At 51.9% G+C, this 26,835-nt stretch overlaps 1 protein-coding gene and 2 long non-coding RNA genes across 5 annotated transcripts; 2 read left to right on the forward strand and 1 right to left on the reverse strand.

Annotated features, from left to right (window-relative positions):
• Positions 1 to 126: 126 nt before the first annotated feature.
• Positions 127 to 25,563, reverse strand: TEF (TEF transcription factor, PAR bZIP family member). Of its 3 annotated transcripts, none has more exons than XM_077914363.1 (4): positions 25,272 to 25,563; positions 10,463 to 10,780; positions 4,867 to 5,087; positions 127 to 3,704 (listed from the first exon to the last, which is right to left on the reverse strand). In XM_077914363.1, the coding sequence occupies exons 1-4, from the start codon at positions 25,378 to 25,380 to the stop codon at positions 3,489 to 3,491; spliced, it is 864 nt and encodes a 287-aa protein (XP_077770489.1). In that variant the 5' UTR covers positions 25,381 to 25,563; the 3' UTR covers positions 127 to 3,488. The 3 variants fall into 3 exon arrangements, with proteins under 3 accessions (XP_077770489.1, XP_077770488.1, XP_077770487.1); XM_077914362.1 differs by lacking the exon at positions 25,272 to 25,563 and adding an exon at positions 15,214 to 15,366; XM_077914361.1 differs by lacking the exon at positions 25,272 to 25,563 and adding an exon at positions 14,706 to 14,893.
• LOC144323644 (uncharacterized) lies at positions 10,337 to 12,763 on the forward strand. The gene is made up of 2 exons (XR_013389022.1): positions 10,337 to 10,838; positions 12,613 to 12,763. It is a non-coding gene; the product is annotated as an uncharacterized LOC144323644 (long non-coding RNA).
• LOC144323643 (uncharacterized) lies at positions 15,649 to 21,918 on the forward strand. Its single transcript, XR_013389021.1, has 3 exons — positions 15,649 to 15,722; positions 16,144 to 16,232; positions 19,897 to 21,918. It is a non-coding gene; the product is annotated as an uncharacterized LOC144323643 (long non-coding RNA).
• Positions 25,564 to 26,835: the final 1,272 nt, after the last annotated feature.

The following is a 26,835-nucleotide window of genomic DNA, read 5'->3' on the forward strand; positions in this document are numbered from 1 at the left end:
AGAGAAGTTAGGTGACTTGGCCGAGGGTATGCAGCCGGTGGCGCAGGGGTGCCTGTGATGTCCCTCGGGCTCCTAGGCCACAACACACACGGACAGGGGAGGAGGACAGAAAAGACAGTCCCACGATTCTCATCTCAAAATATTTAATCTTGTCTTGAAAAGGACACATCCCCGACTTCCCTCCCGGCCACATCACTCCAGCCCACCAGCAGCGACACATTCGCACGCACACACGCACATAAGGCCAATGGGCTACAGTCCGCCTCTGCCCTCTCCGGCGGGGAAGGAGGGGCCTCTCCTTGCCTCTTTCCCCCAACAAGGGTAAAGGGGAGAGGGGCCCGCTGGAATGCCGGCTCCCAGGGGAGGACGCAGAGCCCCACACACTCTATCACATGCACTTAGAAAAATAAAACCAAGTGGTGTTCTGGCATCCCCAACACCGTAAGAGAGCAATATCCACCTGGAAGTCATCTTTGCCATTTTCTAGAAAAATTTATTGCACTTAATGAACAGATGTTAAAGGAGCTCTGGGGTGGGGCTTTGCCACGAAAACCAGGGGCTCTTTGCCCTTTGTGTTACCGGGAGCAGAGCTCCCAGGGTCACGGACGGAGCGCTGCCCGGCACAAACGGGCCCTCCTCTGCTGGTTCCCAGGCCTGCCACCCTGCCTCCGGCTGGAGGACCATATTAGCCCCCCGCAGCAGGGCGATGCTTACCCAGTCAAGGGTCAGTGCCCAATGCCCTCCCCAACCTCAGGGCCCGGACAGACAGCCCCCTTCCTTTGGCCACGGGTAAGAGTTACCCAGGTCCTCCACGAGGTGCTAGCCATCATGAAAGCTCTCTCTAAATATATATATTTCTATATCTAGATATACATTTATTATATGTATATTCTTCCAACATTCTAGCTCATTCATGATTTGTCTATTCTGAGGTTGCAACGAGGCTACCGTGGAGCTGAAGACGGGGAGCTCAGGAAGGCATGCGCCTCCCAAGCAATCACAAACCCACAGAAAGCCACCTCTGCTGGCTTCCCTAGCCTCCAGCGCTCCGTAGACGATGTCAAAGGTCTGAGCACAGGAGCCTCACTCTTTGGCTGTCAGCCCCAAGGAGGGAGTCAAGGAGACTCCCAATTCCTGACGGATACTGAGCAGGGAGCAGCCCTCTCCTGCTCCAAGCACCCGATTCTTAGGCCTGGGAAGGAGACACACTTTCTCTGAGCGGTCCTCTTCCCCCAAATGTCCACTTCCGTGGACCACTCCTTCCTATCCCCGCCAGGCTCCTGACTCAAAGGAGCTCTTCTGAAAGAGGCCGGCAGCTACTCTCTTTCCAAGTAAGCACTTTGGGAAGGAACCAGACAGCCACTGCCTGGCAGGGAGGAAAAGGAGGGCACTGGGCAGGCAGAAGGTGAGACAGAGGAAAGACATCAGGCCATCATTCCACCGCTCAAGGGGGACATGGACACTAACCAGAGAGCAGATGTCCATCCTTAAAACAAAACAAAACACAACACAAACCATATACTTTCTGACCAAAGAAAAGGAAGAGCTTTTAAGCTGGAGGCTCTTCTACCAATTACAAAATGAAAACTGCCCTCTTGGTGGGTAGCCAGACCAGAGAGAGTGTGTCCGGGTAGGCAAGCTGCCCGGGGCAGGACACAGACATGCCGGATGCAACGGCCCTGTTGTGGTTACAATAGAGTGAGAGTGAATATGGGTTTTATAGAACCACAAAGTCAAAATCAGGAGGGAGGGGGTGGCCTCCCTTGGCCTCAGGGACCCTTGTCAAGTACCCTGGAAGGGCAGGTGTGCAGGTCCCTGGAGGGCCGTGGCATTCCCCTGGGGAGTGGCCCATGGCCGGTGCATGGTGTCCCCCGGTCTTAACATCTGTTATGAAAAGTCTTAAAGGGTCAGGGCACAGAACTTGGAGCCACCACTTTAAATAAAGCCAGTGGTAAGCCCGACAAAGTGCGCCTGTCACCTCTGACCCCTCTTTACCACAGGCTACCCGCCCTGAGCAAATAAATACACCCATCTCCAGGTGCCCTGGCTGACCACAGTGAGCAGAGGGTCCCACGGCTTTCCTCAATGAATCTTCCAGGTACAGCAAAAGGATGACTGAGTCCGCTGACACGAGAAAGGAACAGCTGTGAGATAGAGGAGCCACAGCTGCGAAGACCTCTTCCCTCCACATCATACCACAGCCAGCTTGTGTGGGTGGCCGGTGCCTCCTGGGAAACAGACCAAGGGGCCCCTTGCCCGAGTGGATGGCCCAAGAGCTGAGCTGTGAGCCCTGCGACCCCTTACCAAGTCCCGCAGACTGACACTCCTGGCAGCTCACACAGGGGAGGGATCCTGAAATAAGAACTGGGAAGCCCTCTTCTGCTTTTAGGGAAAGTGGGCTCTGGCCTGGCCCACATTGGAGAGCAGAGCAAGAAAAAAGGGGAACTTCTTGGGAAACATGCCCCAGCTCTCCGCCCACAATGTACGGGGTCGTGGAGGCCGGTTTTCTAAACACCATGCGGAAGGTACATCCTGGCTCCAGGAAGTTAAGCTTCCTAGGCGAGATGGGGGGGTTCCTTTTAAATCCAAGATCTGAGCGTGGTCACTGGGTGAAAAGAAACAGCAGGCTCCAAGGCCCAGTGTGGTGGGACAAATAAGTCTCAGGTGGCCTCCATGAGTGGCCTGGAGAAGAGATGAAAAGGCCTCCCTCTGCACTGTGGTCAAGACTCGGAGACCAGCCGCCTGGGAGTCCCTCCTCCAAAGCAGATGAAAAATGGAGAGAGCCCACCGCCAGGGCCTCATCCCTGGCTTCCAGGCCTCAGAACCACAGGAGAAAAGGGGTGTGGGAGCTAAGAACAGCCTGGTGCGCTTCTGCTGTGGGCCCCAGACCCACACCCCATCCCAGGCCGAGTGGAGACCCTGCTCCCGTGGCCCGGCCCTGGGGGGATACTGCGGAGGAGCTGCTTTGTCTTTCTACCTCTGAGGGAGATGGGAACGGATGTTTCTCTCAAAGACTTTCTGGGGAGGGTGAGGTGGGTGACTGACGCACCCCACCTGGAAATGCGCCCCGCTACCTGAGAAGACGTTGGGCGACAAGGATCACGATTCATTCTGTGGAGACAGGCTCAATGGCCCAGGCCGGAGACTGAGGGAGAGTCAGGGAAGCCCGAGCCCCTGGTGAAAGGAGATCTGTACCCCAGAGGTCCCCTTCCGATTCAACTGGGACATCCAAGAATAGAAACTAAGGCTGATTCACCCGTCTACGTAGATTCTCTCGCATCCCCACGGGTGAGGAGGCTGGCCCCCCAGAGAAGTCGCCACGTGCGCTGGCCATGTGATAATGAAGCTTGAACGTGAACGCTCCTGGAGCAGGTGTGCCACCGTTCGACCATGACGAGTCATAAGTCTCCACGCGTGTGTGGGGTTTCAGGGAGCCCCCAGGCAGAGGTCTGAGGTGCAGGCAGCGCTGCCCAAGCGGGGGACACGGGTTACAAGGGCCCGTACTTGGTCTCATACTTGGACACGATGGTCTTACACTTGCCCACCTCCTTGCGCAGCTCAGCCACCTCCGTCCGCAGAGCCGTGTTCTCCTTCTCCAGGAAGGCTGCCCTGATGGTGATCTGGTTCTCCTTCAGGCGCCGGGCATCCCGGGACCGTTTGGCCGCTACATTGTTCTTCTTGCGTCTCGTCCAGTACTTTTCATCCTGTGGAGAAGTGTCCTTTGTGGGTTTCTCCTTGTTCCCCATGAGGGAACCCAACCCTTCCCTTCCTGCCAGCATTCTGCACCCCAGATTCCTCTTAAAACTCCATCTGGTGCAGCCAGCCAAAAGCTTGGACCCCAGGGAAGGAGCCACATGTGCCAAGGACACTGAAGGGCCCTAATCTTTACCCGGGCATGTGGAAGAAGCAAAGCCCTTGGGCAGTATATGTGGTGGAGGGAAGGGGACTCATGGTCACTGGTTCTGGGCTACTTCAACATAAAGCACTATCGCCTTGCCTCACTTCGACATTTTGGTTGTGGCTAAGGGCCGGCATCCTGCATCCAGTTCCCTGAGTTTAAATCTTGGCTGGAACTGTGTGAGTCTCTTAGCCTCTCATCTTTACGATGCGGGATAATAACAGTGACTCTGTCACGGAGCTGTCTGAGGGTTAAACAAGTTACAATGTATGAGGGGCCTATAGGCAGCACCTGGCACATGGTACAGACCACACAAACGTCTACCATTTTCACTGTCATTGCTACTGAAGGCTCAGAAGCCTCTGGAGAGACAGGTGTAGTTATTTCCATGTTACAGATGAGAAATCTGAGGCCTCGTAAGCTCTTGGTGGCAAAGTGGAGTTTGAACCCAGGCCTGCCAGATTCCAAAGCTTGGATGAAATATGTTCCTTTTGAATTTTTTTATAAGAAAGGATGGAAAGATTTTTGTAAAATCCTCTTCTCCCTCCCACTCTCTGAGTTCCTACAAGAGCATCAGCTTGAAAGCTGCCTTCTCCTCCCTGGGGATGGCAACATACAACTATCTTTTGTCCTTCAAAGCAAGGGCTTGTTCAACGCCAGTTCCCGTGGCCTAGTGAGCTCTGGCCCGAAGGCTGGGCCAAAGCCAGGAAGTGGGAACATCAACACAGTGGTGGCCGGGAAGAAAAGAAAGAAGCTACAGGGAGTCGCACTGGGGCCAAATGTTACCTGACTCTCTCTTTCTTTCTACCAACTGCTGCAGGATATGGCTCCACACGCTGAACTCATGCCTTTCTAAATGGTGTCCCCAAGGAGACAGGGTCCTCCACATGAAATTAAATGGGAGGAAGCACAACCCCTTGGCTCTTGAACCGATGCTGTACCTTTATTTATAACACATAGCAGGTTACCTTCTGCTCATCGGGGACAAAGACCTTCTTGGCCTTTTTGATCATGGGCTGGGGCTTCAGGTCCTCCTCTGCAAACTTGTGCTTCCGAGGGTTGAAGAGCTCCCCACCAGGGACACTGGAGAGGACCAGGTCAGCAGGGTCAGGATTGAAGTTCACATCTACCTCCACACAGTTGGGGTCAATGGGACTCGGTGTCTCCCTCTCCTTTTCCAGGGAGGATTCTGAAAGACACAGAGGCAGATGGTCCCAAAGCAGCTCACTGGACAGCAAAGACACGTCTCACACCTGGACACCTGCTTCAACCTCAAGGTTGCATCAGTCATTGCCACTTGGAGGGAAGAAAAACTGCAACAGCCTTAGCCCCAAAGCTGGCATAAGTGATTCACTTCAACAACACGAATTCTGTCCATTAGGAACAAAATGCTCAAAAGGAAACAGAGGCCCTTGAAAAAGACAGGATTTTCCGATTGTCTCCCTCCCCCCAGAAATGTTAAGCAAAACATTAAATCATTATGCCCCCTAACTTCCTGTGGTTTCAAGTTCTCAAATAATGAGAAACAGCTGAATTCCTCTATGAACTATTATGCGCTAGGGACCCAGACTGAATGAAATGGCTTCCATTTTTGAGTCCCTCAAGACATTATTGGTCACAGCGTTCATTCAGTCTTAGGACAACTCTGAAAGGCAGACAGGTGTTAACCTTATTTTATAGATGAAGAAACTGAGGCTCAGAGAAATAGCCTGGTTTTCCCAGGGTCACACAGATGGTAAGTGACTAAAGTACAATTTGAGTCTGGGTCTGCTTGACTCTGAATCCTTGTTCTTTTCTACCCCTTCCGGCTGCCACTTTATAGTGGACATTGGATTAGAGGCACTTTCAGAATGCAAAGGTTGTGCATTATTAGAGAGAAGTTATAAAAAAAAAAAACACCATCATACCTTTGGCCTACTCATTCAATGCTACTGATAGGAGTACACAAACTCTTAAGTCAACAGATATTTGCTAAATATCTACCACATGCCAGGTACTGTCTTTGCAAAGACAAAGCAGCGCACAAAACAAGTAAAAATCCTAGCCTTCATGGAATGTTATTCTAGCGGGGGAAGGCTGACATTACACAAGATAAATTAAAAATATCTATAAAAGTGTTGGATGCCATGTGGCTATTTGGGAGGAGAACATTTCAAAAAGAGTGAACAGCAAGTGCACCAGGATGTACACAGGCAAGCAGTGGTGTATTCAAGAAACAGAAATGCAGCCAATGTAGCTGAAGTGAAAGGATGGGAGAAAAGAGTAACAGGACAGCTCCAGAACATAAAATACAGGGCTTTTAATCCCCAGAAAGCAGTGGTTTTCAACAGGGGATGATTCTGTCCCACAGGAGACACATGGCCACACAAGGAAAAGGGGCATGTTCCTCTGACATCTAGTAGGTAGAAGCCAAGAATACTGTTAAACATCCTCTAACGCACAGGACAGTCCCTCCCTCTACCCCAACAAAAAAAATTATCTGGTCCAAATGTCAATAGTCCCAGTGATTTGGACTTTTGCCCTGAGATGGGAGAAGCCACTGGAGGGTTCTGAGTGGAAGTGTGACATGATAGGTTTTCTCCGGATCGTGTGCATAAACTCAGTGGATCCTATGAGAGGGGGTTAATTACAAAAAGGGCTGGACATCAGGAGAGTGAATGACCAGGGACCAATGTGGTAACTATGGGAGTACTGCAGATGCCAAACCCTACACCCGCAAGACAAACAGCCAGGATGCCAAAGCCTGACAACTAGGACTCCCACACTTTGCAGGGAGGAGCAGACATGGCTGCAACCACTTTGTACACTATGTGGTGGAAACTACAAAGGCTGAAGGCATACGTGTCTGATGACCCAGCCCCATGGAAACACACAGACGTATTTACCAAAAGACATGCACATAAACGATCATGGCAGTGCTGTGCATAACCCAAAACTAGAAATGCCTCAAATGCCCATAAACCATAGAATGGACAAACGTGGTATGATCGATCATATAATGGAATCACTCAAGCAACGAAAATGAACAACCTGCTACAGGCACGTTATAAATTTCCTCACAAATTTGAGGAAAAGAAGCTGGACAGACCATACATACTACTTATGTCTTTTAACAGGAGAAACTGAAAAATTAAGAGACGGAATTTTACTTTCATTTCTACCATGTGTATAATTCTTCAATATAAAACTTACTTTACCTGTATTGTGGTTTTATTTCTGCCAGAGGAGTATTCCATAAGTATGTTTGTTTTTTGTTTTTAAGATTTATTTATTCATGAGAGACACAGAGAGAGAGAGAGAGATGCAGAGACACAGGCAGAGGGAGAAGCAGGCTCCATGCAGGGAGCCCAACGTGGGACTCGATCCCGGGTCTCCAGGATCACCCTGGGCCGAAGGTGGCGCTACACCGCTGGACCACCAGGGCTGCCCTGTTTTTGTTTTTTGTTTTTTTATAAGTGTTGTTTTTTTCCTACTAAACATGATATTTCCTATTCATTCATTCATTCATTCATTCATGAGAGACACAGAGAAAGAGAGAGAGGCAGAAACACAGGCAGAGGGAGAAGCAGGCTCCACACAAGGAGCCTGATATGGGACTTGATCCCAGGTCTCCGGGATCAGGCCCCGGGCTGAAGGCAGCGCTAAACCACTGAGCTACCTGGGCTGCCCCATAAGTATGTTTTTTAAATATATTTTGTCAGTGTAAAGTGATTCATATGCCCCTATAATTTATATGTATATTATAAAGCTAGCTATAGGTACTGATAAATGTCAGACCTTAAACATAATTACAATAGGCAAAAACAAACATCATACATAATACATATACATATATAATTAATATGTAATGCCAAGCATCTTTGGTGATGGAAATAACGATAGTGATGGCCTCTGGGTGGTAATGACTGAATTGGCGTCACAAAGCATTTTTGGGATACCAACTGTGTTCTATATCCTGATTTATGTGGTAGTTACATGGGTGGGTTCACTTTGTGAAGATTCATCGAGTTGTGATATGGGCACTTCTGTATGCCATACTTTATTAAGAAGGCTTACTTAGAAACAAAATTGGGGCAGATGGGTGACTGACTCAGTTGGCTGAACTTCTGACTCTTGGTTTCAGCTCAGGTCATGATCTCAGGGTCCTGGGATGGAGCCCATGTCAGGTTCTGTGCTCAGCTCAGAGTCTGCATGGTAGTCCCTCTTTCCCTTTCCCTCTGCCCCTCCCCTCCTCACTCTCTCTCTAAAATAAATCTTAAAACAATAACAACAACTCAAAGGAAAATGCCACTGAGACTGCCTAAGGTATAAAATGAAGACTCATTTCCAGCTCTGCCCCCTACCCATACATGGGCCCAGCCTTCTAGGACAATCTAATGGGCACAAAAATGAACTGCCTTCGGGCAGCCCGGGTGGCTCAGTGGTTTAGCGCCGCCTTCAGCCCAGGGCCTGATCCTGGAAACCTGGGATCAACTCCCACATTGCACTTCCTGCATGGAGCCTGTTTCTCCCTCTGCCTGTGTCTCTGCCTCTCTCTCATGAATAAATAAAAAATCTTAAAAAAACAAAAAACAAAAAAATGAACTGCCTTCAAACAAGAATTCACCTGGAATCAGCGGAAGCCTCTATATCTCATCAGTTTACAAGAGAAAAACAAGGGGCAGAGGAACATGTTAAATGGTACTATAGGGCTACAGTCAGAAAAATCTAGCATTTGCAAAACTCTACAGACCAATGATCCAGTTTCTTCAACAAATAAATTGGAAAAAAAAAAAAAAGAAGAGACCTTATAGATAACAAAGGATTTAAGAGACAAAACTAAATGAAATCTGTGGATCTTGTTTGGATCCTGATTCAAACAAACAGTAAAAGAGTAACTTTTTTTTAAGGATTTATTTGAGAGAGAGAGATTGAGCACATGTGCATGTGTGTGCATGTGTGTACAGGAGAGGAGCAGAGAGAGAATCTTATTTATTTATTTATTTTATTTTTATTTTTATTTTTTTTTCAGAGAGAGAATCTCAAGCAGACTCCTTGATGAGCAAGGAGCCCAACGTGGGGCTTGATCTCATGACCCTGAGATTATGACCTGAGCCAAAATCAAGAGTCAGACATTTATCCAATTGAGCTCCCCAGGTGTCCCTCTAAACAGTAACATTTCTGAGACAACTTTTTGGGAATTGGAATGCTGATGGATATACTGTCAACTTTTTATGTAAAATCGGTATTTTTGTTATGTTTTTTGGAAGAACCTTTAAATCTTACAGACATATTAAAATACGTACAGATGAGGGGGCAGCCCTGGTGGCTCAGTGGTTTAGCGCTGCCTTCAGCCCAGGGTGTGATCCTGGAGACCTGGGATGGAGTCCCACATCAGGCTCCCTGCATGGAGCCTGCTTCTCCCTCTGCCTGTGTCTCTGCCTCTGTCTCTTTCTCTCTCTCTCTTTCTGTGTATCTCTCATGAATAAATAAATAAAATCTTTAAAAAAAATACGTACAGATGAAATGATATAGTATCTAGAATTTGATTTTAAATAACCAGGTGAGAGAATGGAAGAAGTTATGGAAAACAAGACTGATTATGAATTAAGAATTATGGAAGGTGAGTGATAGTTACATGAAAGTTCATATACTAGTCTCTCATTTTTGTATTTGAAAATGTTTCTGTAATAAAAAGTAAGAAAATAAAATAAAAATAGAGCATGAGAATTCCTTGGGTGTGGGTCCCCTGGGTTCCACACCAACTCCTGGGATCCTTCATGGGAGCCATCAGCTTGTATGCCTGTAACTGAGCCTGCAAAAAACTTTGTAGGGCTCTCTGAGACAGCAGCCATGCCTCCTCTGAAGGGTTCATGTCCAAGCAGCATGAAAACCAACCAACCAACCAACCGACCGACCCACCCACCCACCTACCTCAAGAGGTAGAACAGAAAAAGAACAAGAGGATAAAGGAAGTGTCCTGAAGATGATGATGGTCCTGGCAGCAAGAATGCCTTGCTCAGGGCAGTGCCTAAGGAGTATCTGGCTTTGGAGTCAGGCATCCTGACTTCAAGTGCTGCCTCCACCACCTAGCAGTTGTGTGACCTTGGGCAAGTTACTTCTAATTTCCTCAGGTATAAAACAGGTATGAGAGTATCAATGTTACAAGGTTTTTGTCAGGATTATGTATTAATGCCTGGCATGCAGTAGGTTCTAAACAGATGTTACCTGGTATTATTATTATTATTGTTACTACTGCCTGAGCTTCCCAATAAGCTGTGGCAAAGTGCATGCAGACGCAAAGGGCAGTGTGCTGAGGAAAAGCAGCCTGGGATTTCCATCCTGTAAAGCCTCAGACTGGAAGGGTTCACTCCACTGTCCCAGCCATGTGCAGCACACCAACCTACAGAAAGGCCCAGACTGCGCTGATGTGGCTGCTATTTTTGTCTCCAGCCTCAGGGGACTGTGCTCAAGGGTGAGGAGCCAAGGATTTCTCCATGCTGCAGGCCCACCAGGACCTCTGAGAGAAAGACCTCACTGGGTGTGTGAGGGCCCTCTGGATGGGCCAGGTGGCCAGGCACCCACCTGTGCTGGACGCGGTTTCAGAGGCCTGAAAGACGGCAGTGGAGGAGGATGGAGGAGATGCCGTGGAAGAGCTGGCTGACTCCTTCCCTTCCAGCTCGGCCACAGGCAGCAGCAGGTTCTGGGCCAGGTGGGTGGGGCTGGCGGGGATGCCATTCTCCAGCAGGAACTCATCCAGGTCCATGTACTCCAGGTGGAAAGACTCGCCATCATAAGGGATGGTCTTGTCCCAGATGGGCGGCATGAGGGACGCTGAGACTGCCATGGTGCTGGCTGCCGCAGCCTCGTCTTCCTCCAGCTTCTCCTTCCCTTTTTCTTTATCTGCAGACACAAAATCTGTGATGAGACACCACACCAGAGGGTAATTCAACCTCAGGAGGTAAGCAGTGGGCCTCTCAGGCCTGACTCTTTTCCATCTGAGCCTTGACCCGTCCCAGCAATTTCAAGAGCCTGCTCTGCTCTCCAATTAAAACCTGTTGTTTGTCCCAGGCCCACTGGTCTCCTTCAGCGGTGGCAGCGTGGCCTCACCCATGCCTGGGCTTCCCAGAATGTTCTCCACAAGTTCTAGGGCCTGATGTGGTCCCAGGATTAATTCAGAATAGGCTGTGGGATTGGCATCTGCAGGAGAGAGGCTGCAGGGAGGAAATGGAGTTTCTGCTATCTTAGTAATATTTTAGGAAAGGATATTTTAGGATTCCTCAGGCCAAGAACTTTTGTGTTCTTCTGTCCTGTTCCCTCCAGCGAAGCTTCTCCACAGCAACCCAGCCTAGGGCTTGAATCTCAGCTGTGGCACCCACTTGCTATGTGTGATTTTAATCTCTCCCAGCCTCAGTGTCCTTCACTGTACATGAGAACAAAGCAACCTCTTTGGTGAAGACTAGAGATAACATTTTCTTAAAAAACATTTTTTTAAAGATTTATTTATTTATTCATGATAGACATAGAGAGAGAAAGAGGCAGAGACACAGAAGGAGGGAGAAGCAGGCTCCATGCCGGGAGCCTCGTGGGACTCAATCTTGGGACTCCAGGATAGCGCCCTGGGCCAAAGGCAGGCGCTAAACCGCTGAGCCACCCAGGGATCCCCTTTATTTTTTTATTTTTATTTTTTTTGTGTTTTTTTTGGGGATCCCCTTTAAACAACATTTTTATCTTCAAGTAATCTCTACATCCAACGTGGGGCTCGAACTTATAACCCCAAGATCAAGAGTTGTATGCTCCATTGACTCAGCCAGCCGGGCACCCCTAGAGATAGCATCTGAACATGTCCTGTAGGGTTCCTGGCACACAGCAGGCATTCGCTATTACTGTGAGCTCACTGAGGGCAGGGACTACATCTAATTCATTTCTACATCTGAAAGACCACTATGGGAGCAAGCTGAAGGAAAATGTGCATACTGAATGAAAAATGCTGGGTTTGCAAACTGACTCCCTTTTGGTTTATTGGATAGAGGGCTTGGAGCTGTCTTTTCAGAACCTATTTCAGAACAAGCATTTCAAGAGCCTTCTATCTCTGAATAAGCAGGGAAGACTGACGGCAGGTTTTCTGGAAAGAAGGACAGGGCTGGAGCTGAAGTAGAAAAGCTTGTTTCCTCCTGCCCCCCCCCCACCCCCCCCCCCCCCCCCGCCCAAAGCTTGTTCCCATTCAAAGCAAAACTAATCAATTAGTGGAGACTGGATCCCACCTAATTGTCTCAGCCCAAAAGCTATGCACATAGATACCCAAGAACGGGCAAATTAAGGGGAAAAAAGATGAAAGAAATGTGACAAGGTTAGAAGCGAATCAAAGGGAGGCTAATCAGGGAAGTGGGAGATAAAATCATGACAAGTTCATAATGGGCCTTCAAATTGAGGGAGACAACTTTGAACTCTGGATTCTGAAGTGAAAAAGACAAATCAAATATGATTATGTCAGAAATAAACCAGTCATGCGTGTACTCCTAGACCACAGTCAGTCAGAAAAGCAGCCTGTTGGTCCAATAAAAATGAACACACCCAGTGTGTTAAAAAGGTGGAGGTTTTGACAAACAGAATTTGTTCATGCCTTCTAACCTGAGTTGTTGCAACTGCCTTCTGTACCAAGCTTGGGTGGGCTGGGAGGGCCAGGTGGCCTCCTTGTTCTACTCCTCTGAGATCTGACTCTACATTCTGTTCAGAAACGACTGTGCCCTATGTTGGATCGGATCATGGGAATCAAAGGAGGCAGGAAAAGGGAAGAGACAGAAAAACAGCCATACTGAAGGACACATACCAATAAGTTCCAGGCTTTACTTGGCATAAGCAATTAAAAACATATTTCTTAAAAAATTTTTCTTTTTAAAGATTTATTTATTTCATAGAGAAACAAAGCATGAGTGGGAGGGGCAGACAGAGGGAGAGGGAGAGAGAATCTCAAGCAGACTCCACTCCGTGCGCTGAGCCCAATGCAGGGCTCAATCTCAGAACCCTGAGATCATGACCTCAGCTGAAACGAAGAGTCAACTGCACCACCCTGGCACCCCTAAATTTATTTTTAAGTAACCTCTATGCCCAATGTGGGGCTTGGACTCAAGATCCCAAGATCAAGAGTTGCACATTCTACTGAGCCAGCCAGGCACCCCAAGAATATTTTAATCAGTGTTTTTATATATATATATATATATTTTTTTTATAAATTATAGTCAGAGTTTTAATTATACGAGATGATAAAGGTCTAGGCCCATTACTTAGGTCACAGGGATGCACGTCAGTGGTTGCCAGTGATAGTGTAAAAAGCACCAGACCAGGCTGAGAGCTGTAAGACCTAGTTATGTGACCTTGAGGAAGCACCCTCACCTTCTGAGCCTCAGCTTTCCTCATCTGGGGAATGGGAGTAATATCTTATAGGACTGCTATGGAAGACTACATACGATTATGTCAAAGTGCTTTGTAAGCACTGTGTGAATACAAGGTAGAATTATTGTTATAGATGGTGGCTACTTAGTAATCTTGAATAAGAACCTGAGAGATGTGCACACCTGTCCCAGTAGCTCCTCTCATCCCCATCATCTGGAACAAAGCACTACCTTCCAAACAAAGAAAAGGGTCTGTGCACATGAGGTTCCAAAGCAGAAGGGGAGAGCCTGGCCTTACCTGATGTGCTGAAGCTATTTATAACCCAATAGTGACAGCCACAGAGATGGGAACCTCAGCACACACTCAGAAAAAAAGGAGAAACAGCATTTTTTAAAAAGAAAATTAATTCCTCAAGACAGGTAATTTACAGAAGGCTTATTCCTTTCCAAATCCTTGAGCCACACTGATGGTTCTCAGAAATTCAAAGATCTCAGACTGAAAACATACTTCAATGCAGCTCAAACTTCACAATAGGTAGCACTCCTCCTGTGCCCTGAACCTCCGGTTCTCAAAGGCCAAAAAACAGGCCAAACCTGCTTTCCACACAGGCTCCAGGGTCCTTTGTGGCCTAGGAAGCAAGCAGCAGCCCAGCCCTGCCACAGTGGCCCCAAAGTCTAGGGTCAGCCCCAACAAACCAGGTGAAGGGCCACAGTGGCCTCGTTCTGACTCTCATCCCCCTACCTGCCTCGCCCCAACCTCCCCCTGGGAGGGCACCTGGCATCCCTTCTCCTGACACCCCTCCCCCACCTCAGCAGCGGAAAATCTCCCCGGTGTACCTAGTAGCTGGGGATACGCACATGCAGGGATGAAGAAGGGTCCTCCTCCCAGGAGCAGGGAAGTCCATATACAAAGACAATCCACCACCGTATGTCAGCGCTTCTCAAACTTTGGTGGACTTTGGAATCACAGAGGTGGGGTGCTCCTTCAAATGCAGGTTCCTGTCCCAGCAGCCGCAGACTGGGTGGGCGAAGGGTGGGGCCCAGGAACCAGCATTTTAAACTAGCATCCCCAGTGATCCTGCTGCAGGCATCCCCAGGGAAGGCGCCCTGGAGCGTCCGCTAAGAGGCTGCTACGACCCCCATCAGCCTCCTCAGTAACCCCTACACGTCGCGCGCGCCCTGAGGCGGCCCCAATGAACCTCCTCACCGCGACCCCCACCCCACCTCTCCCTCCTGCCCCTTCCCCGCCAACCTCCATCTGACCTAGCCTCTCGCTAGCCACCCCGACCTTCTCTTCCCAACGCCCTCGCCTCGCCCTCCGCGGCCCTCCGCAGGACGGCTACACCCTGACCTCCGACCTCCCCGGCCCCGCCCTCGCAAGGCCCCGCCCCTGCAGAAACCCCGCCCCCGGGCGCGCGCGGACCCCCTCCCCTCACCGAGGCGCGCCTCCCGCGGGGGGTTCTCCATCAGCTTCTTCAGGACCAGCGGGAAGGAGCCCGGCAGGCCCCTCTCCCCAGCTGCGCGCCCCGGCCCGGGGCCCGGCCCCGCCTGCGGCTCCACAGGCGGCTTCTTTCCGCCGCCCGCGTCCGACATCGTGCCCCGCGCTCTGCTCGCGCGCCTCGCCTCCCCCGCCCGCCCCCCGAGATGGGCCGGAGCCGTGCGACCCGCAGCAGCTGCCGACACGGGCAGCTACTGCGCAAGCGCCCAGCAGCACCCCCACCTCCCTCCATCCCTACCCCGCCTGCGGACAGGCGCTGGCATATTAATTATTCATGAGGCCAGGCCAGCGTCCCCGGATCGCGGCTTCGGATTGGCCCATCCTGCGAGGAGGGCAGGCGCAGCCTTCCGGGCCGTGATTGGTTCGGCCGCCGGGGTTAGCGCGGCACGTGTGGGGCCAGGTGAGGAGCGACGCCGGAGGCCCCGCCCCATCCGCCTCTGTGTCACCTGATTGGCGCCTGCTGGAATCGGTGTCATGGGGCCTCTTCGGCCGCAGCCCCTTATCCTCAACCCGTGGTTGCACCTTCGCCTCCCTCTTCACAACCCCCGCCCTCCTCCCAGACCACCGCAGCCGTTCCCCCTTCCCTCTCATCGCAATCTCGCCACCTCCTGACGCGCCACTGAAGGGAGCTGGGCTGGGCGAGGCCGGGCCGGCCGGGGGAGCCTATCAAGTGGCCGGCTCGGGCCGCGCGTCCGTCCCCCCGTGGGTCACGTGGAGCCGCAGCCGAGTCTAGTAGCGGGGGGAGGGGGAAGAGGCGGAAGGCGCGGTGCAGCCAATGGAGGGCGGGGGCGGGGTCCGGGGCGGTGCACGAGGCGTAGCACGTGCGGGGCTGCGGAGGGGAGGGGAGGGGAGGGGAGGGGCGGAGCGGGCCTTTCTGTTCCGGGGACTCTGCCCAGGGTCGTGGGACGGGAACGCGAAAACCTGGCGCGCGCCCCTCCTGCTCCACGACCCAGAGGTTGGCTGAGGCCAGGGCCGCAGACGGCGACCTGCCCTGCCCGTAGGGCTGGCTGGCCTGGCCGCGGCTGCGGGGCAGGGGGGCCGGGGGGGGGGTGTCAGGTTCCCCACGGATCCGGGTGCTGTGCGGGTGTGGCGGCCAGATAAACACTAGCGTGGAGGGCGCGCTCTTGAGGCCCGCGGGTGGCCAGAGAGGGGCTGCCTTGCGCCGGGGCCAGGGCCACGCTTCGTCCTCCCCTTCACTAGCTTGTGACCTTGGGAAAGTCCAGTGGCTTCACTAGCGCCTGCTTCCTCATCCATAAAATTAAGGGGTTGGGCTCCTCTGTAAAATCCTAAACAGCTCTGCAAGTCCTGTACCTCACTAGGACTTTCCCTTCCTTTTCCTAGAGAAAAGCGAAACAAAACACAATTTCTTTTCGCAGGGTACCGATTACACCCTTTGCGGGAGAACCTCCTCTTAAAACACGAATAGTCCCTGAGAATTCCTCAGGAGACAGTCGAAGTGTAAAATGTGAGTGGGTACCGTGGAGACGGGAGAGCGCCCAGAACTTTGTCCCTCATTAGAGCACAAATTACACTCTGCTTTGCACCCAAGCTGTGCTGGCCTCTGCCGGCCTCTAAACTCCCCTGGGGGCGGGGGAAGGGGTGGGGGGCTTGGCCTGTTGATCCGGTTTCTCACCAATGAGCCTGGGGCTTCCAGTAGCCAGGCTGGGGAGCGGCAGAGTACAGGCCTTGGTGCACAGAATAGGTTCCGGACGCCAACACCCGCCTAGCTGAAAGCTGGCCAGCTGATGCAATCAGGATTTTGCTGGAAGTTGAAGAGGAATAAGAAGTGGGGCCCCTGAGCAAACCTGGGAAGCAAGAGTTTTGAAGGGATTCTGGGGGAATGGTTGGGCCAGGGTCATGGCATCTGGCTCCAAATTCGAGTTCTCAATTGCCACACACGTGACACTTTGGTCACCTTCTGGTTCGTGTCTCCAGCCAATGGCTTCACATCTCCAGGCCTCCTTTACTGGTATATCAAATGGAGGTAGGGCAGGGTCTACCTTGTGGGGCTACCAGAAGCCAATGCACTGCAGAATTGTAAATGTGCAACAAATGGTAGTCTTCATAATTTTACTAAACATGGCTACAAACCCACTGCTCGGTGTATGCTGATTCTCTGTTTAGTAGAAACACTAAGCTGTGCACAGATTTGTTGCGTTGTGGCCTTGTTGGTGGGAGTTACGTATGTAGTTAAACAAAAATATCTTAGGGGGACTCCTGGATGGCTCACTTGGTAGAGCATGGGACTCTTGATCTCAAGGTTGTGAGTTCCAGCACCACACTGGATGTAGAGAATACTTAAAAATAAAATCTTAGGGGTGCCCAGGTGGCTCAGTAGGTTAAGCATCTGCCTTGGGCTCAGGTCATGATCTCAGGGTCTTGGGATTGAGTCCTAGGATGAAGTCCCGACATCACACTCCCTGCTCAGCAGGGAGTTTTGGGGATGTCTGGGGGCTCAGTGCTTGAGCGCCTGCCTTCGGCCCAGGGCATGATCCTGGAGTCCCAGGATCGAGTCCCACATTGGGCTCCCTGCATGGATCCTGCTTCTCTCTCTGCCTTTGTCTCTGCCTCTCTCTCTCTGTGTCTCTCATGAATAAATAAATAAAATCTTAAAAAAAAAAAAAAAGGCTGGTTTGGCGGTGGAGAGACTTGCTGCGTTAGTTAAATGTCTTATTTTCATGGCTACCATGACATTATTGAAGGGGTAAAAAAATAAAACAATTTTCAAGGTATTAGAGGAGGATTTGTCATTTAACAATGGAAAGTTGTAACATTTGTTTATAACAAGGGTGGATGTAGTAAGGAGTAAAGATTCAGATATCTTTGTAAGCTACAGTTATCCAAAAGGCATAATGCCAGCTCTACTTACCACTCAGCCTGGAGCAACTAACCTAACAGGCAAGCAACACAGGTTGGAACTTTAAAACTCAGTTTTGATTTCATTCTCTTTTCATGTCCTGACACTCCCCATGTGTGTGTATTGGTTTTTTTTTTTTTTTTTTTCTCCTGGATAACCACAGGGTAAATGGTGTGTCACAAACACTGTGGGAACATTATAAACATGTTCTCTCTCGTGCTTGCTTGCAAGCTAGGAGGTTAGCTACGTTGTGGACTGGCAGCGTTCAATAGCACCACTCTGGAGGTGGGGCGAGAGCCATTCCATTCTGGGCTTCCTTCTCTAGCTGACCAGAGAGGAGCCATAGCACCTCTGGCTAGCCTGTCTCCTGTCAATCGGTAAAGTGGGAATAACAGCGTGGCCTCACCCCTTCTCGTGGTGGAGGAATAGATGTTGTGAGAATTAGCTGATTTCCATAGGGTGTGTGAGCCCTGTGAAGAAAAAAGCTCCATAAAAAGGACATGTCATTACACAGTTAAGACTTTAAGGTATTGGGACGCCTGGGTGGCTCAGTGGTTAAGTATCTGCCTTTGGCTCAAATCATGATCCCGGGATTCTGGGATTAAATCAATCCTGTATCAGGCTCCCCACAGGGAGCCTGCTTCTCCCTCGGCCTATGTCTCTGCCTCTCTTTGTGTCTCTCATGCATAAATAAACACAATTAAAAAAAAAAAAAAGACTTTAAAGGTATGAAGTGGGATCTCAGTGTCCTTTAGTGACAGGGTTTCAATGCAGTGATTTTTGAGAGAAGTGTGGTCCAGGGGTGAATTTGTGGGCTTGGGGGCAGGCATGGGTTGGATCTCCTCTCAGCTGCTGACTGGCCACATGGCCTTGGGCCTGTGACTTCTCCTCAGCCTCCTATTTGTCTCTCAGAAACCAGGGTAGATATGCATACCTCACAGAGCAGTTGTGAGGATGAGAAGCATGAGAAGCGATCTCAAGCGCCTGCCAGAACAGTATGTGGCATGGAGTGGGTGGGCCTCCACCCTTCCCCTTCATTCAGGTTGTGTCAGGTCAGGAGTAGAATTATTTTGGGAGGCTGGGTTCCAGAGTCAAAGCTACAGCAGAGATATGGATGTGAAATGTCTGTTTTCCAGAGCTAGACTGGCTTTAAATTCTCTTTAGTGTTTCGGGAACCTGCTAACCAACCCAAGTTAAAAAGGTAATTAAGGGGGAAAAAAAAAGGTAATTAAGGGGTGCCTGAGTGGCTCGGTTGGTTAAGGGTCAGACTCTTGATTTCAGCTCAGATCTTCATCTCAGGGTGATGAGTTCAAGTCCCTCATTACGCTCCACACTGGGAGTGGAGCCTACTTAGGAAAAAAAAAAGTACTAAAAAAAACCCAACCCAACTTACTTGAGCATATGCAGAACAAGTGCCTTTTGTTAAGCCATTATGCCAATTCAGAGTATTATTATTTAAACTTGAGTTTCAGAGGAGCTAAAACTCCAGCAAGGGAGCCTTTGGCCACAGCGATCCATTTGGCCAATGTTGAGCATCTAGTAGAACAGTACCACTTCCAGTCTTCCGACTTACTGAGCATGGTGTGTGTAAGAGCAGGACAATGAGGGATCCCTGGGTGGCGCAGTGGTTTGGCGCCTGCCTTTGGCCCAGGGCGCGATCCTGGAGACCTGGGATCGAATCCCACATCGGGCTCCCGGTGCATGGAGCCTGCTTCTCCCTCTGCCTGTGTCTCTGCCTCTCTCTCTCTCTGTGACTATCATAAATAAATAAATAAAAATAAAGATTTAAAAAAAAAAAAAAAAAAAAAAAAGAGCAGGACAATGAGAAGGCTTCCACGGAGCTCCAACAAAGCCCAGTCGTCTGTGTGCTTTGCCAGTCCCCAATGCAGGAGAGCACAAAACTTGGTTCAGGGTAGTAACTCAGTAAATATTTGTTGGCTCGCTTTGTTGGCAGTGCTGCTAGGAAGGTTGACAAAATCTTTCAGAGCCAAGTCCTATACATTTGGAACATTATTGACATTAAATAACAGTCATTGTGTTGATTCACAGTCGAACGTGGAATAGCAAACATGAGCCATCTTCGATGGCAAGTCCCCTAGCACAAGGCTGGCCAACAACCCACATACCTGTGGCTGCATAGTTCTGGGCTGTGGTTTGTACCTTGGTCTCAGTGTGCTCTAGGGGAGAAGTGGTGGGTGGAGGCTCTTCACTAACTCTTGCCCATCTCTTCAATACGAGTTTCCTGTTTGGCTTGCCTCTTGTCCACCCCCAGGGTTCGGGTTACAGATGGAGCGCTGCCCGAGAGTGCCATTTCCAGAGAAGCCATCACCTCCAGCCTCTGCCACGTCTCAACAGCCACCGACAACCATGGTTTCTCCAGTGAAAGCTGTGCTGATGGTGCAGCCGTAGGGTGTGGGCTCTGGAGTCAGACCATCTGGGTTTAATTCCTACTTTGCTTGCTAACTGTGTGACCTTGGACAAGTTACTTAACCTCTCTGTGCCTGAATGTCAAAAGCAAACCCTTCAGGCACGCCCCTGAGAACAGCACTTGGCACCCAGCAAGCGCTTGGTGGAAGTTAACTCAGCCTAATTGCATTTTGGGTTGTCCTGGGAATACCTCATTCCTCCCCACCTGCCACTTCCCCAAGAACAGTGGGGGTGGGCAGGGACTCTCAGGCAGGGTTATGACAGCTCCAGGCTTCTTTATGATCTCCAGGGCCCTGCAAGTTCTCCCCTCTTCAGGTCTCTCCACCTCCCCCCTCTACCTCTTGTCCCCCTTGCTCACTTTCTGCAGCCACAGTGGCCCTTTATTCCTCAAACAGGTGTCTTTTCTGACCCAGAAAAGGGCCTTTGCAGGTGCTATTCCCTCAGCCTGAAAGTTCTAGGTGTTGCTCATTCTTCCTCCCTCTCTGGACCTCTGCTCCCATGTCACCCCCTCTGAGAGGCTGGCCCTGACCCTCCTCTTTGCTGATTGTCTGTCTCTCCCCACTGGAATGCAAACACAGGTGTGTGTTGGGGGGGAGTGTTTGCGTCATTCACCCACCCCCAAACCCATGCCACAAGCATAGCAAACGCTCAATAAGCGATTAGATGACTGAGGAGATCCTGTGGGAATCCTGTGGGAAAGGATGAGCCCGGAGCAGGCCGAGCTGGGTTGGGATCCTTGATAAGTCTGTGGCCTTCCCTTTACCAAGCATCCATCTCCGCATCGTAGAATGGATGATCCTACCTCCCTTGCAAAGCCATTCCACAAGTGGTGACGTAAAAGCTCACATTCAGGAAACTGGTTCTTAGAATCAGGATTCATTCCTTGGGCAGTGTCACCTTGGGTCAGGCTCCTAAAGGTGCGAAACCATCTGCAAGGGGCACTCTTAGACTCAACTGCCAGTTTCTGGCACTCGGTAAGAATGAATTTATCACATTTCTCTGTGATTGGTGATGGTGGGGAACAAATAGAAAAGAAAGCTTGAGTCCCTAATGTGGGAGCAAAGAAGAGAGGCTGGTCCACACACTGGCCTGAGGGTAGCTGATTCCTCTAAGTGCATTTCCTTACCATTTAGAGGTAGTAGGATTCAAGGAGCTAATGTACCCAGTATATAGAAGACCCCCACCCCACCACCGCCTCCTCCTTTTCCCTAAAAGCAAACTCCACAATTTCTCAGTTTCTCTCTGGTTCCACCAGGCTGGGTGTGGAGGCAACCACATGGACTTTTCCTGAGGCCAAGCTCAGAACAGCCCAGGGTGCACTGAGTCTACTTCTTGGCCCACTCAACACAGTCCTCCCAGAGGAGGACACCCAGGCTCTCTCCGTGCACCCCTGCCTCTGCCCTAGCACGTCCCACTGGGATCCCGCCTATTACTCGGCCCTTGCTCTGGCCAGCACAGCTGGTACCGGTGGGTGCAGACAATGGCACCATGCCCCAGGAGCCTCAGCACCCATTTCCAAGGAGACAACCCTGTGTGTGCTCCCACAAACTTGCAAGATCCAGTTCTTTCAAGGAGAATATCCTCGGGAAGGAGAGTCAAAAGAGGGGAATGGAGGGTCAGATTACAAATGTGATGTTGGTGGAAGGAGCATCATGCCAGGCCCAGCTGCTGTCTCTCACAGGAAAACAGTGTAGCAGGGATCCCTGAATGGCTCAGGGGATCCCTGAGTGGCTCAGTGGTTTGGCGCCTGCCTCTGGCCCAGGGCGTGATGCTGGAGACTTGGGATCGAGTCCCACATCAGGCTCCTGCCTGGAGCCTGCTTCTCCCTCTGCCTGTGTCTCTGCCTCTCTCTCTCTCTGTCTGTCTATCATGAATAAATAAATAAAATCTTAAAAAAAAAAAAAAAAAGAAAACAGTGTAGCACTTCACAGTGTGCAAAGGCTTCTCCATAGGAGAATTCATCTAATCTTGGCATGAATACCTGTGAAGCAGGTATTCTTTGTACCTTGTACAGATCGACGGTGGGGGGCCTGTCAAGGATTCCCTGTTGGGTGACCCACAAGGGATTCTAGTCAGAAGCTCCCGGAGGCAGGTACCCTGACTGCCCAGCTCAAAGTAAGGGTCTTGTTAAACCTCTGAGGTGGGGGTGGGTGGGGGGATGGGGAGTGTTCATGCCACACAGCTCCCTGGATGCCTGAGAGACCAAAGCTGGCAGGAAAAGGAGGGACTAGCCTCTGAGCACGGCTGAGGCCCCATGGGTTGAGGGAAGGATAGGATGTAAAGATCTAACAGTGTGGTTGAGAGAAGCAGGGTCTTTCCAGAGGCTGGAGAAGGAAGTGAGAGAGAGAATGTGCGACTTGGAACAGAATCGCCTCTTGGAAGAGGATCCTCCAGAGAAAGAGCAGGCATGGAAACAAGAAACATCCTGATCCTTCTAGGGATCAGGGACCAGAGACAGAGAGAAACTGAGTCAGGACTCAGGGTACAGAGCCACTCTTTTGCTGGATATGAATTTGTCTGCCCTCAGGAAAGTCAGTCAAACTGGTGGCCACAGTGAGGGGCCACCAGGCAGCCATGGTGACCTGAAGCCAGGGGGGCTCAAGGCTGGTCAGCTCTGCTAGACAAAGTGCTTGACTAGGGACGGGAAAGAAGTGGAGGTCTGCACAGCCTGGTGGGGGAGGCCCAGGGGCAGCAAGAGGGAGAGAAGCCCCAAGATTGTATCTGAGGAAGCATCTCCGAACTAGAACATGGAGTGAGAGGCTGCAGGGGAGCAGGGTCTCGTGAGAGCGCACCTGGGATTTCTCACACTCGGCACGGGTTGCGTCTATAATTCCCTCATGCTGAACCCAAGATATGCTCTGCACGTGACCCAAAGGTGTGTGGAAGCAGTCACTGGGCTGGAGAAAGTGGAGAGCTTGTAAATAGGCCTCAGGCCCCCATGGAGAAACTACCCCTTTCACACCAAAACAAAGGGTGAGCAATCCTGGGGGTAGGCCTGCTTTCTGGGGCAGCTGGATGTTTCTCTTGTCTTCCTCCCATTGAAGTCAGATGCCAGGGTCGGGGGAAACAGGGAGAGAGAACTTGTAAAGTGCTTGCTACATGACTGCTGGAAATTCTAGTTCTGTATGGGATGTGTGGTCTTTTTACCAAGATATATTGGTTTTCAGGTAGATATGTTTATTTTCATTAAAACTATGGAGAGGGTCGCCTGGCTGGCTCAGCAAGTGGAGCATGAGACTTTTGACCTCGGGGTTGTGAGTTTGAGCCCCACGCTGAGTGTTGAGATTACTTAAAAATAAAGTATTTAAAAAAAAAAAAAAGATATGGGGAATCTGGGAGCTTTGGAGAATGGTGACCGTGGTTCGGGAGCCATAATGAATGAGGTCTTTGTGGGGTGCACTAACACTGTTAGCTCTTCAACCTTCATCCCCTCATCTGCTCATCGGCATCCATCAGCCCCGTGGGGCCTCATGCTTCTGACCCCCAGTGAGATGCCACATGGGAAATCGATAAGAGGTGGCATGAGACTCTCGTTCATGACCCTTGGACCGACCTAGCCATACCAGACAAACTGAATTTCAGTCTGAACTCGCCAACTCTTGGAAAAGCTCTGCCTGAGAACCTGGGCAAGTCCCCTCAGTGCTGAACCCCAATTTTGCCCACCCATAGGAAGCAATGGGGACTGCCCAGCAGTTGTGGGGACCAGGGGCCAGCTGGGAGCCAGTGGCCAGCAGTTGCTGCCACATTTCAAAGGCTCTGTGATCCTAGTCCAAGGAGCAGTGCCCTGAGTCGCCCCAATAACCCTTTTCTGTCCAGCTGAGGGGTGTCCCTGCAGAGCTGCTGGCCACCCAGCTGCTCCCTGTGCACACACTGGGCCATCCTGAGACACCCTATCTTCCCCGGGCGCCTCTACCTCTAGCTCTTGGAAAGACTTCTAGCTTCACCCACCCACACAGCCCTTCAGAGATGGCAAGAAAGTCAGCTGTGGCTTCTCTGCCAGGCTTAGTTGAGAGTTTCCTGAAGAGACGGGCTCCTCTGGGTTAGCAGCCGGGGCCTGAGGCTACACGGGCATAGGAACTCCTCCTAGGACGCCTGCCTCTGAGGGTGGCCCCGACTGCCCCAGGATTCAAGCCCCAGGGTGCGTGGTCTAAGGGGCCTGCGCCCAGAGCTCTGTGGGAGAGCCCACGGGGACCCTGCCCTGAGCTTGGGGAGCCACCTTCCTCCCTTGGGGAAGGGTCTCCTCACTCCCCAGAGGGTGAGGGCAGGGCCTGTGGTGTCTGTCCCCAGGCTTCAGAGTTTGGGAGTGGCTAAGAGTCCTTTGGAAGGAAGTCCTGCGGGGACACCCAGGGCTCTGGTGACAAGACAGATCAGGTGTCAGCACAGCTGGATGAGCAGAGAGGGGTCCCCCAAGGGGGCAGCTGGGGGTCCTAAGTCTGCTCCAGCAGCAGGAGACCGGGGGGCTCCTTTAAAGGCGCATGTGGATTCTGAGCAGCGAGGACCTGGGTGTGAGCCCCTGACATCTGAGCACAGAAGAGATTTGGAGAAACGTTTATCAGGAGGGAGTACTCTGAGCAGGCTGGCCCCCAAATCTAGCCATGGGCTTGTTTCTGCAGGCAGGCTCAGGAGGCACCTGGTGCCGGCTGCTGGCGCTGCCCCTCTGTCCACGCCCTCCTCTGCTGGCTCCCGGGCCCCGTGTTTGCCCGTGTATCCTAGGAACCGGGGCTGCGAGCCTGTGGTCCTGTTACATAACAGCTTCCATGCCATGCAGGGGTTCAGCCCTCCAGCGAGCGGGAGCCGAAGCAGGCGAATGGAGGAAAGCCTTTTCTCCAGACACCGGACACTGCCCAGATCTACAGCCTCCGCCAGCTGCCGCCACCCCACACACACAGAGGGAGGGAACTTAACACACAGTCGGCGGCGTTCAGTGCTTCTCCCAGCACAGCGCGCGGGTCCTGCCCATGCCCCACGTGAGCACAGCACCTGTCAGTGGCCGCACGCTGGCCAGGGCTCCCGGAGCCCACAGGCCCAGGAGGCAGCCCCTGAGCTGCAGTGGGGGCTCCCCACTCTCTCCCTCTCTGCACCCAGCCCTCCTCCTGCCCAAGAAGGGGGCCCAGGGCAGACCTCGAGCGGGGAGCTGCCCGTCCCGCCACCGTGCCTGCGACTGCCCCCACCCCTTGGGCACAGGGGCGGCCAGCCAACCCAGGCCACCTCCGTTCCTACCTGTCCTCTTTTCTGGCCAAGGCAGAGAGTGCTCCAGCAGGGACTTGAGGACCTCAGGCATGTCCATGGCAGGGGCCACTCCAATCCGGTCACAGCTCGACATGGACATGGCCCGGCGGGAGGTGCTTGCTCGGGGAGTTCAGAAGCAGCTAGAGAGGCAGGAGCTGGCCCGGGAGCCGCAGGCTCTGGAGGCGGGCGGGGCGGGAGCCCGAGGCAGCCAATGGGCAGTAGGGGCCCCGGCCCACCCGTCCACCCCCGGCTCGGCCGCCCGCCCGCCAGCTCTGGCTGCAGCCAGGCCTTCCCTTCCCGCTGCCTGGCAGGGCGGGCCTGGCCCTGCGCCAGCCACAGCACGTGGAGCCACCGCGCCAATCCTCTGACAGAGCCCAGCCTGTTATCTAACTTTGCAAAGGGAAGTTCTCCCCCAGGCTGGGAGCCATAACCAGGCCTGCCAGGTGAGACAGGGAGATGGCTCCCCGCCCACAGCCAGCGTGCGCCGCACACCCAGGCGCGCTCGGCCGAGGGGCCCTGGTGGCCAAGTGCCGCAGAGGGCAGGGCCGGCCATGGAAATCAGTGTGGCCCGGGACCGGAGACCCTGGCGCTCCGGGCAGCACAGCACGAAGGTCGTACTCTGAGTTGGCACGGACAGGCACAGGAAGGGGGATCAGGCCTTCACCTGCAAGCTTGGGAGCCTCGAGAGGTTGTTGGCACAGTCTGACGCCCGTGCATCCTGCAAGGCACACAGGTTTGCGTGTGGCGTGGCTAACTGGGGCTTTGCGCCATCTGCAGAGCCCGACGCCTGCTCTCCTAAAAGACATGTGAAAACCTGCAGCCTGGGATTCCTGTGGTCTTCCGGGGAGGGGAAGAGGCAGGTGCCCTGCAGACAAGCCCTGGGTGGGCCCACAGAGCAGCACCACTGAAAGGGAGCGGCTCAGACTTGTCTTGGGTGATGTCCTGCCTCCCAGCCCATCCTGGAGACCTTGGTGGCAACTGGCTGTTTGCTCCCTGGCCCTCTCAGCAGGACTTTGGCCTCTGTGGTCCCCAGGCCACTTGAGCGTGTGGTCAAAGCCAAGGTTCCATATGTCCCCCTCCACCAAAGACCAACATCAGACTCGGCAGGCGAGGTAGGGGATGTAGGGGGGTCGGGCTTTTGATTCTGCCGCACACTGATGTGGGATTTGGACAAGCTTGCACGGCTAATCTGGATCTCAGTTCCCAGACTCTTCAGTGTTGTGACCTCTGAAGTTCTTTTCGACGCCCATTCCATGTCTCTGACACTCCCAATTGGATGCAAGAAGCATTTGGTTCCCCTGCACCGTAGATGATTTCTAGGCAGTTCTTCACCGCTTTCCCAAACTCTATTTTGTACAGAAGCAGAAATTCTCCAGGAACCCCTCTGGCCTCTCCCCTCCCCAACAGCCCTCAGCCTGTCCTCTAATTGCCCACCCATCCTCCCTAATAGCCCTCCCCAAACTCTGCTCTTTTCCCCAATTAATTAAAAATCAGTCTCAGGCTCCAAGTTCAACACTTTGGATTTCTATTCCTGTCCTTCCTCCTCATTCCTCTT

Source organism: Canis aureus, chromosome 11 (assembly GCF_053574225.1).
Source record: "Canis aureus isolate CA01 chromosome 11, VMU_Caureus_v.1.0, whole genome shotgun sequence".
Lineage (NCBI taxonomy): Eukaryota > Metazoa > Chordata > Mammalia > Carnivora > Canidae > Canis > Canis aureus.

Bases quoted from the DNA above. Each gene is read 5' to 3' on its own strand.
- TEF (XM_077914361.1), bottom strand. From the start codon at position 14,862: ATGTCGGACGCGGGCGGCGGAAAGAAGCCGCCTGTGGAGCCGCAGGCG. The intron at 10,781-14,705 runs GTGAGGGGAGGG...TTGTGTCTGCAG, and splicing joins CCCGCGGGAGGCGCGCCTCG to ATAAAGAAAAAGGGAAGGAG. The intron at 5,088-10,462 runs GTGGGTGCCTGG...TGTGTCTTTCAG, and splicing joins TGAAACCGCGTCCAGCACAG to AATCCTCCCTGGAAAAGGAG.